Raw genomic sequence first — 13,187 nt, forward strand, 5'->3', positions numbered from 1 at the left:
AGAGAGCATAGGACGGAAACCTGAGAACTGCTAACTTTTAAAGGATAGGTGGGTTTTCTACTTAACACTGATGAGAAGAGTTAAGTGACTAGAGTGGAAACTAGCTTTCAGAAATGGGAAGATCGAACAACTATTTGTTATTTATGTATGGTGGGCTAAATCGCAAATGAGAATGTGGATTCTGTAAATGCATTTCCTTTTCCAAGAATCTCATTAATAAAAGAAGGAGAGAGTCAGGAATAGAACTCAGAATTGCAAAATTCTTGTCATTATTTGTTGCTGTTATGTTTGTTTTAGGAAAGGTAGAAACTTAAGCCAGTTTAAAGACTGAGATAACTAGTAGAGAGGAAATAAGCTAAAGGTACTTAAATTTAGAGGACTTGCCCCTTACACTGGTATTCTGAGTGTTAGTGAACAAGCGTTTAACCTTGCCCATACTGCTCATGATTATATAAACAACTAACTAGCTGAATAATTCTTGGAAAACCTGTCTTTTCCCCCATCATCCCGGGTAATGGAAAGTGTTTGCCATATGAGAACAATTTATGGCACATTCTGATTACAATAAGGAAACATCATACCAGTTATCATAAATACATATGCTCATTTTATATATCTTGGTAATTTTCCTTTATTCAATTGATTTTCTATAACAGTACGTTCCAAAAAGTGAGGTTACAAGGATGAAAATGATGGGTTTTAATTCACATCTCCAACTGGTTTTCGTAAGCCTGTAGCTGTGTAATGGGAAAGGGGAGGGTGATTGTAAATCTTTGAAATGCTTCCCAGATTATTTAGGTCAAGTCTGCCTCACCCCCTGTTGAAAACTATCTACATAGTCCGTTATGTATGTACCTCAGTATTGGCTTCCTTCACTACAGTTGACCCTTGAACAATGTTGGGGTTCGGGGTGCTGACCTCTATGTGGCTGAAAATCCACGTATAATAACTTTTGGCTTCCCCAAAACTTAATTACTAATAGCCTGCTGTTTACCAGAAGTCTTACCAATAACATAAGCAATTGATGAACACTTATTTTGTATGTTATATGTATTCCTGCAATAATGAAGTAAGCTAGAGAAAAGAAACTGTTATGAAGAAAATCATAAGAAAGATAAATGCATTCACTATTCATTAGGTGGGAGTGGGTCGTCATAAAGGTCTTCATCCCCATAGTCTTGACTTTGAGTAGGCTGAGTCAGAGGAAGGGGAAGGATTGGTTTACTGTCTCAAGGATGGCAGAAACGGAAGAAAATCCACATATAAGTAGATCTGTGCAGGTCAAAACAGTGTTATTCAAGGGTGAACTGTATATAGTTTTCTTTTCTTTTCTTTTTATTATGTTATAATCCTGTGACTTGACTGGCTCCCTTTTTATGATGTTAGATGTTGTATAGTTAGACAAAATTAAAGTAGCAATAGAAGAACAGGAATCATATTTAAATTCATAGTCAAAGTGAACAGAAAGGTCTGATATTTTCAAGGTAATATCTGTATCATACTATTAAGGGCAAATCTCTCAATGTGACAAGTTCTGAATTACAATTACAAGTTCTTCATGAATTACAATTACAATTTCTGTGTTCAAGCAAAGTAACTTGACAATTATTGACAGAAATAAGGTACCATTACCTTTACAGTATGCTACTTTTTAAATCTCAGTCCAATGCCATTTAAAACAGTATGCTAAATTTGTACATTTTCATAAGTTGCCATTTATTTTCTTTACAATCTAAACATTTTAGTAGATTTACAGTAACGTCTTTTTGAGCTAACAGTCGTTGTATATTTTTAAAGCTTAATTAACAAAATGTGTATTGCTTTTCTATTTGTAGAGTTCTTAGTATCAAAAAGATCAGACTATGCCATTCTTTTCCTGCAGGTGCCTGTAATTTAGCCTTTTTAATCCAGATATTTGTTGGGTAGTAAATATTCACATAGTTTTAATTTTGTGGGGCTGGGGAGTATTTATATAAAATTGTTTCCAAGCCTTACCTTTTCCCTATTTACTAAAAAATAATTTTGTCCTTGTCTATTATTTTTTTTCCTCCCTACAACCCAATGCGGGGTGGCGATGGGTTCTTCTTTGTCAGATACTTTCTCAAGGACTTTTATTTTGCAGAATCAGAAAGAAGCTACAGCTGGGCAGATAGAAAGACAAGTGGCTCCAATGCAAAGTTTAGAGTTCAGTAGGACAATTGGAAGTACAGATGAAATATTTCAGGGAAACTAATAGAGAAGAAAAGGGTAATAGTAAAAATTACTATTTGGACTATGTGTGAACTATGTGTTCTAATGATGATGTTCAAGCGAAGATCTGCAGTTATTGTGAATTTCTCTCTCTCTTTTTTTTTGTTTGGTCCTGGAATATTTTCTTTTATATACAGTATTACTCTGAGACTATAGCATGTGTACCATGGATTCGATAAGGTTACATGATTGCTATTATAAATATCTCTGGTTAAATATTTTGTTTCCCACATATAGAGCCATTAATATTTTTTAAGCATATTACTCACAATTTAGAAATTAAAAAATTTTAAATCACACATGAACCCACAACTCTAACAAAATAATAGTCATAATATTGCATATTTTCAGATTTGTGCTAAGTATACATTTCATTTAAAATTCTACTTATAAAAAAGTATATTTTCCATGTTGCCACATACATTCTGCAACCATTTTTTAAAAAAATGCATAATACTGTGTTGAATAAATTTATCATAATTTAATAATAATTATTTAATTGTTGTATACTTGGGTTGCTTTCACACTTAGACATTATAATGCTAGGTATCTGTAATATGGTCCCTAATTTTCAGTCTTCAAGGATGTTTTCTTTTAACTAACAGGACTCAGATGGGACAGGGCTGGAGTACGGGTAGCAGGGTATTTATTTACATTTTCTCCCATGTCTGGAGGTGATACTTCTCTAAGCACAACTTAAAAAGGAATTTGAACAACTGCATGTTTACCGAATATTTTTCTTGAGACCCACTGCTTAGCACAAAAAGATTCCTTTCAAAATATTACTACTCATTGACAATGCACTTCATCACCCAAGAGCTCTGATGGAGATGTACAGGGAGATTAATGCCGTTTTCATGCCTGCTAACACAACATCTTGAGGCCATGGATCAAGGTGTAATTTTGACCTTCAAGTCTTATTATTTAAGAAATATATTTCACAGGGCTATAGCTGCCATAGAGAGTGATTCTTCTGGATAAAGTAAATTGAAAACCTTCTGGAAAAGATTCACCATTCTGGATGCCATTTAAGAACATTTGTAATTCATGGTAGGAGTTCAAAATATCAACATTAATAGGAGTTTTGAAGAAGTTGATTTCAAGCCTCATGGGTTAGTTTAGGGGGTTTAAGACTCCTCAAAGACTTCAGGGGAGAAAGTAGCTGCCAATGTGGTAGAAATAGCAAGAGAACTAGAGTGAGAAGTGAAGATGGAGATGTGACTGAATTGAGGCAATCTCACGATAAAACTTGAATGGATGAGGAGTTGCTTGCTATGGATGAGCAAAGAAATTGGGTTCATGAGTTGGAATATACAGTGAAGATGCTATGAACATTGTTGAAATGACAACAAAGGATTCAGAATATTCCATAAATGTAGTTGACAAGACAGGGGCAAAGTTTCAGAGGATCAACTTCCATTTTGAAAGAAATTCTGTTGTGGGTAAAATGCTATCAAATAGCATTGCATGATAGAGCGTAATTTTTTGTGAAAGGAAGCATCAACTAATGTGCCAAATTTAATTGTTGTCTTATATTAATAAATTGCTACAGCCACCCCAACCTTCAGCAACCACCATCCTGATCAGTTAGCGGCCATCAACACTGAGGCAAGACCCTCCACCAGAAGAAAGATTATGACTTGCTGAAGGCTTACATGATCATCAGCATTTTTTAGCAATAAAATATTTTTAAATTAAGGCAGGTGCATTGTTTTTTAAGACATAATGCTATTGAACACTTAATATACTACATTGTAGTGTAAACATAAATTTTATATGCACTGGGATATAAATTCAAAAAACCAAAAAATTCACGTGACTTTCTTCGTGATATTTATTTTATTACAGTGATCTGGAACCAAACCCACAATATCTCTGAGATATGTGGATATTATGCCTGTATATAATATTGGTTTACGTTGTGTAGCTATCATCTGTTGCTTCAGCTAATGTCATTGCTTTCTTGCAATTTAGTTTTCTGATCTCCCAGACTCCCTGAAACTACTGCTTTAATTGAATCATACTATCTGTAATTCTTGCACAGCACAATTTTGAGCTGTCTACTTTTTTTATGTCCAAAATTCTATAGTTATGCCAGAATCCTTGAAACTTTCCCAAAGCATTCCTTATTTCTGTATTCTTCATTGTCATAATTCAATACCCTATAAAACAGGGCACTATGCATTTTTCATAATATACCAGTATTAGGGAAATCTTTTCTCTATAGTTTTTACTCTCCTTTATTATCAAATAGTACCAGAAGGGCTTTACTTTACCTAAAAAAGAATGAATATGTATTACCAAGCAGTACCCAATATTATTCACATCATCCTTCCCCTGTGTCTGAAATGTCCAGGGCCCAAGAGATGGCTCAGTTTCTTTCTTCTAGGTAGGTGGCAAAAGGTTTCCCACTACCTACAGAATAGCTCTTGTCAGCACTGTGTTCTGTGAGATTTGAAGATTCTTTTGATGGTGTGACAGAACACACTGACACTCAGAAAGATGAAAGCCAGAACTCTTTGTTACTTACAACTCAAAAGAGAGAAGGCTACGCTGCAGGACCAAGCAAAAGGTTGCACCCAGGGACAGGCTAGCAGCAAGCTGGAGCTGTAGGTGGCAGGTTGTGTGGCAAACTGAGTGGGGTTAGCTAGTTTTCACAAGCTCCTTGTGGATTGGCTAATATAGATAATTTCAAGGGCCCCAGGACATAGGGACTCTCCCTGCCTGGTACATTCTATTAAATAAACGGAACTTAATTAAGCTAAAAACTTTCTGCAAAGCATAAGAAATAATCAACATAATAAAGAGAGAACCTAGAAAATGGAAGAAAATATTCTCAAACTATATATCTGACAAAGGACTAATATCCAGAATCTACAAGAAACACAAAGAACTCAGCAAGAAAAAATAAATAAATAACCCCATTAAAAGTGGGCAAAAGACATGAACAGATTTTTCTCAAAAGAAGATATACAGATGGCCAAAAAACACATGAAAAAATGCTCAACGTCACTAATAATCAGGGAAATGCAAATTAAAACCACACTGAGACTCTACCTTACCCCTATCAGAACGGCCAGTATTAAAAAGTCAGAAAACAATAGATGTGCAGATGCAGTGAAAAGGAATCCTCATACACTGTTCGTGGGAATGTAAATTAATACAACCTCTATGGAAAACAGTATGGAGATTCCTCAAAGAATTAAAAGTAGACCTACCTTTCAATCCAGCAATCCCACTACTGGGTATCTACCCAAAGGAAAAGAAGTCACTATATCAAAAAGATACCTACACCCAAATGTTTATCATGGCACAATTCACAATAGCAAAAATATGGAATCAAGTGTCCATCAACAGATGAGTGGATAAAGAACATGTGGTACGTGTATATACCATGGAATACAACTCAGCCATAATAACCAATGAAATAATGTCTTTTGCAGCAACTTGTCTGGAACTGGAGACCATTATTCTAAATGAAGTATCTCAGGAGTGGAAAAACAAATACCACATGCTCTCACTTATAAGTGGGAGCTAAATGATAGGTGCATATAGTCATACAAAGTGGAATAATGGACTTTAGAAACTAGGAAGGAGAGAAGGGTGGAAGGGGTTTGAGGGGTCAAAAATTACCTATCTGGTAAATGTATACTATTCAGGTATCAGGTACACTAAAAGCCCTAAATTCATCACTGTACTATTCATCCATGTAACAAAAAACACTTGTACCCCCTAAATCTATAGAATCTCAAGACCTCTAAAGGACATTTTTCCCCAAGAATTTCCTATCAAGAAATTCCAGTGGTACAATGTAAATTAAGTCTTACTTTACCACTTGACTTTTTTTTTGTTAAGAAGCTCATTGTTGATGAGTCTATAAAAACATTTATGTCTTAAGTTAAGGTCCAAATTGATTGATGAAAACTATGGATTTTAGATCAGAAAACCAATTTGTCATTCCTGGTAACTCACTCTATGACTCTTAGAAATTTTTTTCTCATCCTTCTATCTGCATAATATTATTATTTTAAAATGGCTTTAGAAAATTAAATACCAGTGTTTGTAAATTTCAGTTTTTTCACAAAAGAACTGGATGAGACAAAGAACAAAATAGTAAAAGATTTGAGAGGCATTTTTTTTATCAGGATCATTAACTAGATTAAAATGCTCTGTCTACTTACTGTATAATTAGAGAAAAAATGAGTAAGATGTAGTACATTATATTGGAGGAGTTATACAACCTCATTTTTTTTTCTTGTTAGTGCATGAGAGTGAGTCAAATAGGACTAACAACTAACAACACACTAACAACTTGAAAATGACAAGCCTATAGTCTCACGCAACTGTTTTAACATCTTAGCAAATTTTTCATTGAAAGCTGATGTTTTTAACTTTCAAAAAATGTAGGACTTCAATGAATATTGTTGAGAGGTTGATGAACACAATTTTAGGTATTTACTTCCTAAGTATACTAATTTTTTCTTAGCAATGCAGAGCAAGAAGAACCGTTTGCCATTAACAGTAATATTTATTAATAATCCAGGAACATAAATTTAAAAATGGGAACATACGTATTAAAAAGGATGAGTATAAACTCTATCCACAAAACCCATGATGTGGGGAGGCAATAGGAGTACAAGAGCACAGAAGGAGCAGACAGGTAATTAGCATCTCCCTCTCAGTGAAGGTGGTTGCCAGCAAATGAAAAGAGATATTAATAAATTAGAACTATGCATTCTGCATTGCTCAGTGTAGAGAAAGTAGAAATTATGAAGACCATGAGAACTCTCATAAATAAATATTCTGTTTTCTCTAAGCCTTTAGCAGTTTTCTTCCTTGTCAGCTCACATAAGGGTGGCAGATTTCAGAGAAAGTGGAGAATCTCCTAACGTTTATACTGTTTACTTGGTCATTTTAAAGGAAGGAAACATGAATTTGAGCATCCTATATTTGCTAATTGCTATCTTTGGTGCTAATGAAATAGAGTCTGTATGCTCGAGTATGGAAAGAAACTAGTTCAATGAGGCTGGGGAACAAACAAACAACACTTAAGTGTTGTATGGAATGAGGTCTGGTTTAGATGCAGAGGTGTGGTTTAGGAGCATCCCCAAAGGGATATGTAACTCAGCCAACAAGGGAAACTGCCTAGTGAGATGAGGAGTTGTTCTTGAGCTGTGTCTTAGAGCATGAGATGTTGTGAGGGATACAGGGATCCAATGGGTGGAAGGCAGTAAAATCCAGAGATGCGCATGTGTAGAGTGAGGAGCCGTGAAAACAGCATTGCATTTCAGCTCTGTAGGAGTGAGCAAAAGTTGTAAGGAGACTGAAAATCAAAAACTTTGCAGCTCCAGAAATACACAAGTAACAGATAATGAAAGGCAAGACATGCTATGCTAAAGAGTTTTGACTTTTTTTCTTGAAGGAGATGATTAGCTGATAAATTAGGAAGTGACAGAATTAATTCTCACAAAAATTTCTGGCAGATAGAGAAAGTGATGGAGATAGAGATAGGGAAACTGCTTTAGAGACTTACAGAAATTTGGGTAAGAAGCAGTGAGTACCTAGAGTAAGTCAATGTGGAAAAGAGTTCAAGAGTATTAAAGAAGAAGAGATTAAAGAATTTGGTATTAGATTTGGTTCAAAGTGAGTAGGAACTGAGGGTATAGGATGGTTCCTGATTGTTATTTTAGGAAACAGGAAGATAAAGGGGTTAAGTAGGAGAAGTGAAGTCTCAGGGTGAGGGAAGAGGATGTTGAGGGGTTGTGGCTAAGAGTACGTGCAGAGTAAGAAGATTATATGCCCAAAGATTGAGCTCTAGTGAAAGGGAGAATGTTACAGGGACATCATTAAAGATGAAGACTGTAACATCGCCATTGGTTTAAGAATTAATACTTAATTATAGCAGGGGGGCAAATGGTAGATAGAGTATCTTTTGTAATGTATAGTTATTTTTATTCCACCATTATGTATGCACAAGAATGGAGGAAAGAATTTAGGATGGTTCCTTGGTTTCTCACTTAGGCAACAAAATGGAGAAAGAGATACCAAAAAAACAAAACAAACAAACAAAAAAAAACGAACTATGTAAGAAAAAAAGTGTGTGTGTCTGTGTGTGGTGTATATCATGGATAGCGTAAAAACGTTTTTTTAATATAACATCTTATTTTTTAAAACAGAATATATTATGAGAAATATCACACTGTAGAGGAAATTTGAGTTTCATTAGTCAGATGCAATTATCTCCCACTGTGTGAAGCTGACTTTCCTTATCAAGAGCAAAGTGAAAGGGCTAAGCCTGTTATGCCGTCTCTTTGATGTTTTTATAGGATATAATGAAAGATGAATGCTCCATGCTCAAGCTGCAGCTGAAAGAGAAGGATGAACTCATTTCCCAACTTCAGGAAGAGCTGGTAAGTGATAACGATACTTGGCCCACATGGTATACTTTCCTTGCAAGGTTATTTGTTATAAACCCTTATTTATTAACACTAATAGTATTAATTATTTATAAATGCTGTTATTGATTGAATCTGATTATCCATTTTATAATCTTCTGTCACAAAGACTGTAGATCTTTCACAAGCTGAAAAATAGAGAGAATGTTTTAGAATATATGTGGGAATTTATATAATTCTAGAAACATATCACTGAACCACGGTTAAACATTTCGGTTATATCTATCAAAAATCTTCAAGGCTACGGCCACATTATATTTTGTAAAGTGCATGATTTAACTTCATACTGCTATACCTATAGGTACAATCATATAATACAAAGCAAAGTAATTAATAATCTGGAAAACAAAATAGATTTTATATTTTATTTTCATAAAGCTACCAAAAATGTGTTAACTTGATGAGACTTTTTGTTAATCTATTATATAATTCCCAGATAATGTGAAAATTATATAAAAACATGAAATGTATATATAGTTTATGCTTTCAGTGTGTGGCTTTTTTATATGACATCATATAATAATGTAAGGAATCATACTTTCATAACATGAAAATACATTTGGTAGGTAAGAACAGTGGGCATTATTTTTCTAGGTATGTATTTTCAGTTTGTGTATGTATATTAGAGTATTTTATAATAAAATGTGCATTCTGGATATAAATAAAAATGATAGTACTCTAAAACAGGAATTAATAAAAGGAGTAAGAAGGGATTTTTTAATTCATCAAAGTTTTTACAATACCAGTAGAATAAAGCAATAACTATACAATAAAAGAGATGCTGACTCATTATCAAGATCAAGAAAGAAATCCTAGTCAGAAATATTTTTTGTGATTATTTCATATTAACAATGGTGTGTTAGGTGTAATTATTAAATACAGCTTAATGACCAAACAAACTTTATAGACCACCAAGCTTCTGAGACTTCCTAACATATTAGTGAGATATCAGATGAATTTAGAGCACATTTTATTGATTCTTGACAACTAACAATGTTTTCACTGAAACTTAATCTTTAGACTGTCTTCTATTGTTGATGCTAATTATTGGTCCCATGAACATATTACTGTGACCTTAGGAGACCTATAAACTAGTACTTAAAATAGCAATAGTATTACAGACAAAAGGAACATGTCTTGTATTCCTGGAAATAACCTTTTGTAAATATATAAGTAATGTATATTCATAGTATAAATTTTACATATTACATAATGAAAACATTTCTATATTTAATGTAGCCCTCTAGATACATATTATATAATAGAGCTTTGTTTATGTGGCATACAGAAATATCTTTGAATTGAATAAATGTCATGTATATATATTTATTAAGGAATGGATAGAATCATCAGTTTTAACACAGCAGAACATCTATTCATTCACTTTGTCAGAGAGTGCTTATTTTGGATAATTAACTTAGAAAGAAGTATTCATTTTTCCCCTTAGCATTAGTTGTGATCAGATTTAAAACATAGAAAACGCAAGAATGAGACCTTCATTTGTTGAATGAAATGAGAAAGAAAATGACTACTTCCAGAGCCAGGACTGCAGAGTTATAATTAAAGTAATTCAGCACCCCACCCTCCAAAAAAAGTCCTGTGTTGGCTGGCTTACTACTAAAACGAGACACAAGTTGTGTGTGTTTTTCTTTTCTTGAAACTTGAATTACCCAAATTGGCTATTTTACCTCTAAAATCTCCTAGGTAACAATCAAGGTACCATTTTAATTTTGTGCTATGTAGTTTGCATAATCATCTTGAATGTTTCAACAGAGGAAAAATGCTAACTTTTGAAAATACAGTTTGTTTTATTTGTTAAAGAGGACTGTGGCTGAGGAGGAAAGTACATAAGTGATGATTTAAGAATTTCAGGGGGAAGAAACGGTGTTAAAAAGGAAAAGGCATTATTCAAACTAGATGTGGAGCATGGGTGAGGGTGGCAGTCACATGGGACAATACAGACCCCTTGGATCCATGGAAAATTTTGATTGTGGTACTTCTGGTCTTGGTAATAAGTAACTTGTGACATTTTGACTAGGTGGAGGTTAAACTTTACATTTATACTTTATCTTCTTAATTTTAAAAATATCAACAAAATTTGGAAACCAGTTTAGCTCTACCCTATTACATACTATAGATTCATAATCTGTAACAATTTATAACTTACTTAGTTTTCTATTATTTCACATAAGTTTCTAATTTCTTGACCACTGTTACTATCACAAGCAATTTTATCCACATGTACATTGTAGAGCAAATTTAGATATAATTATACCAAGAAAGGCTTTGTACCCAATTAATAATTAAGAAAGTTTTACTTTTTATATTTATTTGTTTACTTATTTAGTCTCACCATGATAGATTCAGGTGTTGTAAATAGTCAGGAGTGGGGTGCAGCTGGGGCAAAAGAAATGTTTTTAAATGAAAGTTTTTAAATGCATTTATTTTTAGGTCAGGGTTTGTCAACAGCAGCACATATTGGCTTTTTGTTGTAAGTGTCTAAGTTGTGCATTGTAGGATGTTTAGCAGCTTCCTGGCCTCTTCCCACTGGATTCCAGTAGCACCCACCCCAGACGTTGCCATATGTCCCCTGGGGGCAAAATTGCCCCCATTTGAGAACGATTGCTTTAGGGGTATTAAATATAAACTTTATATTCCCCAATGAATTTGTATGTTATAGGCTAAACATCTACCTACAGATACCCAGGAAAAAACCAAAAGTCTTTCAGAGGCATTGGGCTTTACCTTGAACTATTACATATGTAACTATTTGCATGCTATGTTAGTCTGCTCAGGTTGCCATAACAAGATACCGTAGACTGGGTGGCTTAAACCACAAAAATTTATTTTTTTCACTGTTCTGGAGGCTGGAAGTCTGAGATTAGGGTGCCAGCATGGTTGGGTTCTGAAGAGAGCTCTCTTCCTGGCTTGCAGATGGCCGTCTTCTCTCACTGTGTGCTTATATGGCCTTTCCTTGGTGTATATACATAGAGAGATGGAGAGAGAGAGAGAGAGAGAGAGAGAGAGAAAACACACTTTGGTGTTTCTTCTTTTAAGGGCACTAATCCCATCATAAGGGCCCCACCCTCATGTGCTCATCAAAACTCACCATCTCCCAAAATCCCCATCTTCAAATACCATCACATCGCAGGGCTTCAGTATATGAATTGGGGAGGAGGCACACAATTCATTCCATAGCACATATTCTTTGTGTTCCTACCTGTTTAATATTAGCAAGTACAATGATGGACAGAGTTCTATTATATTTCTTTTTCAAGAACTAAATGCACCTTTCAAAAATTATCATTCTTTTTCTACTCTATGAATTCAAAATTGTTACCTTGGTTCAACTCTTCTTTCCTGCTGTGTTGGTAGATTTTACAAAGCATAAATATTCTAAGAAACTCAAAATAATAATTTTGATTTTAGATTATATATTAATATTGTTTAGGCAAAGTACCCACATTATAAACTGCATTTCTAAGGTGAGTGTATTTCCTAGACACACTTTTAATTTATCCCTTCCTGCTCTCTTTAAAAAGAAGACAATAAGCAGTTTGTACTCTTAGGAACAGTTTCAAAAAGTCTGAAATTATTATCCCTGAAATTTATATGCATTATTTATCTTGGTGCGTTTCACTGTTTTTAACAGATAAAAATAATCATTTACAATTATTTTCTGATGTCAAAAGGAATATTAAATGTTAGAATATTAGAGTGTCCTGGGATTGTGTATGTGGTACCACAACTAATTGGAGAAAACAAGAAATATACTCTGGAGCCAGGAGTTTGTGGTATGGTAAAAGAAAGGAACTGGTTCACAGCATGGGACATCTACTCCCAACTGTTTTATAATAGAACAAAATCTCTGCATTAAATAAGAAATAGAGCAAAGGAAGGATTTATTCCTTTTATCTTCCTGTGGCCTTACCTTTCTTTACTTGAGGAGGACAGTGAGTCAATATAGTGATTTCAAAAATCAGGATATGAGTTTTTAGCCCTACTTCTAACCCTAATTGCCCACATGGCTAGGTTTAGGTATTTTTCTCTTTTGGGGGTTAGTTTCTTCAACTGTCAAATAATGTTACCATATGTCTTATTTCATGTAGCTATAGTAAAATACTACAGACTGGGTAATTTATAAAGAACAGAAATTTATTTCTCACAGTTCTGGAGGCTGGGAAGTCTAATATCAAGGTGCTGGCAGATTAGGGCCCAGTCTCTCTGCTTCTAAGATGGTACCTTGAATGCTGCATCCTCCAGAGGGGAGGAATGTTTTGTCCTCACAGGGAAGAAGGACAAAAGAGTGCAAACGCATCCCATTTTTATAGTGGCATTAATCCATTCGTGAGGGCGGAGCCCTCCCGACCTAAACATGTCTCAGTAGGCTCCACCTCCCAGTGGTGTTTGAGAGTAAGTTTCTAACACATGTATTTTGTGGGACACATTCAGATCATGGTACCCTAATATTAAAAATATTTT

The 13,187-nt window shown here is 34.4% G+C and overlaps 1 protein-coding gene across 1 annotated transcript in view; it reads left to right on the forward strand.

Moving 5' to 3' along the window:
* Positions 1–13,187, forward strand: part of CCSER1 (coiled-coil serine-rich protein 1) — a 929,337-nt gene that overhangs the window by 419,978 nt on the left and 496,172 nt on the right. The window contains exon 8 of the mRNA XM_012647181.1: positions 8,577–8,660. Coding sequence (XP_012502635.1) covers positions 8,577–8,660 — 84 coding nt within the window. The remainder of the gene's footprint in view (positions 1–8,576; positions 8,661–13,187) is intronic.

This window comes from Propithecus coquereli, unplaced genomic scaffold (assembly GCF_000956105.1).
Source record: "Propithecus coquereli isolate 6110/MARCELLA unplaced genomic scaffold, Pcoq_1.0 Scaffold26, whole genome shotgun sequence".
In the NCBI taxonomy this organism is placed as follows: domain Eukaryota; kingdom Metazoa; phylum Chordata; class Mammalia; order Primates; family Indriidae; genus Propithecus; species Propithecus coquereli.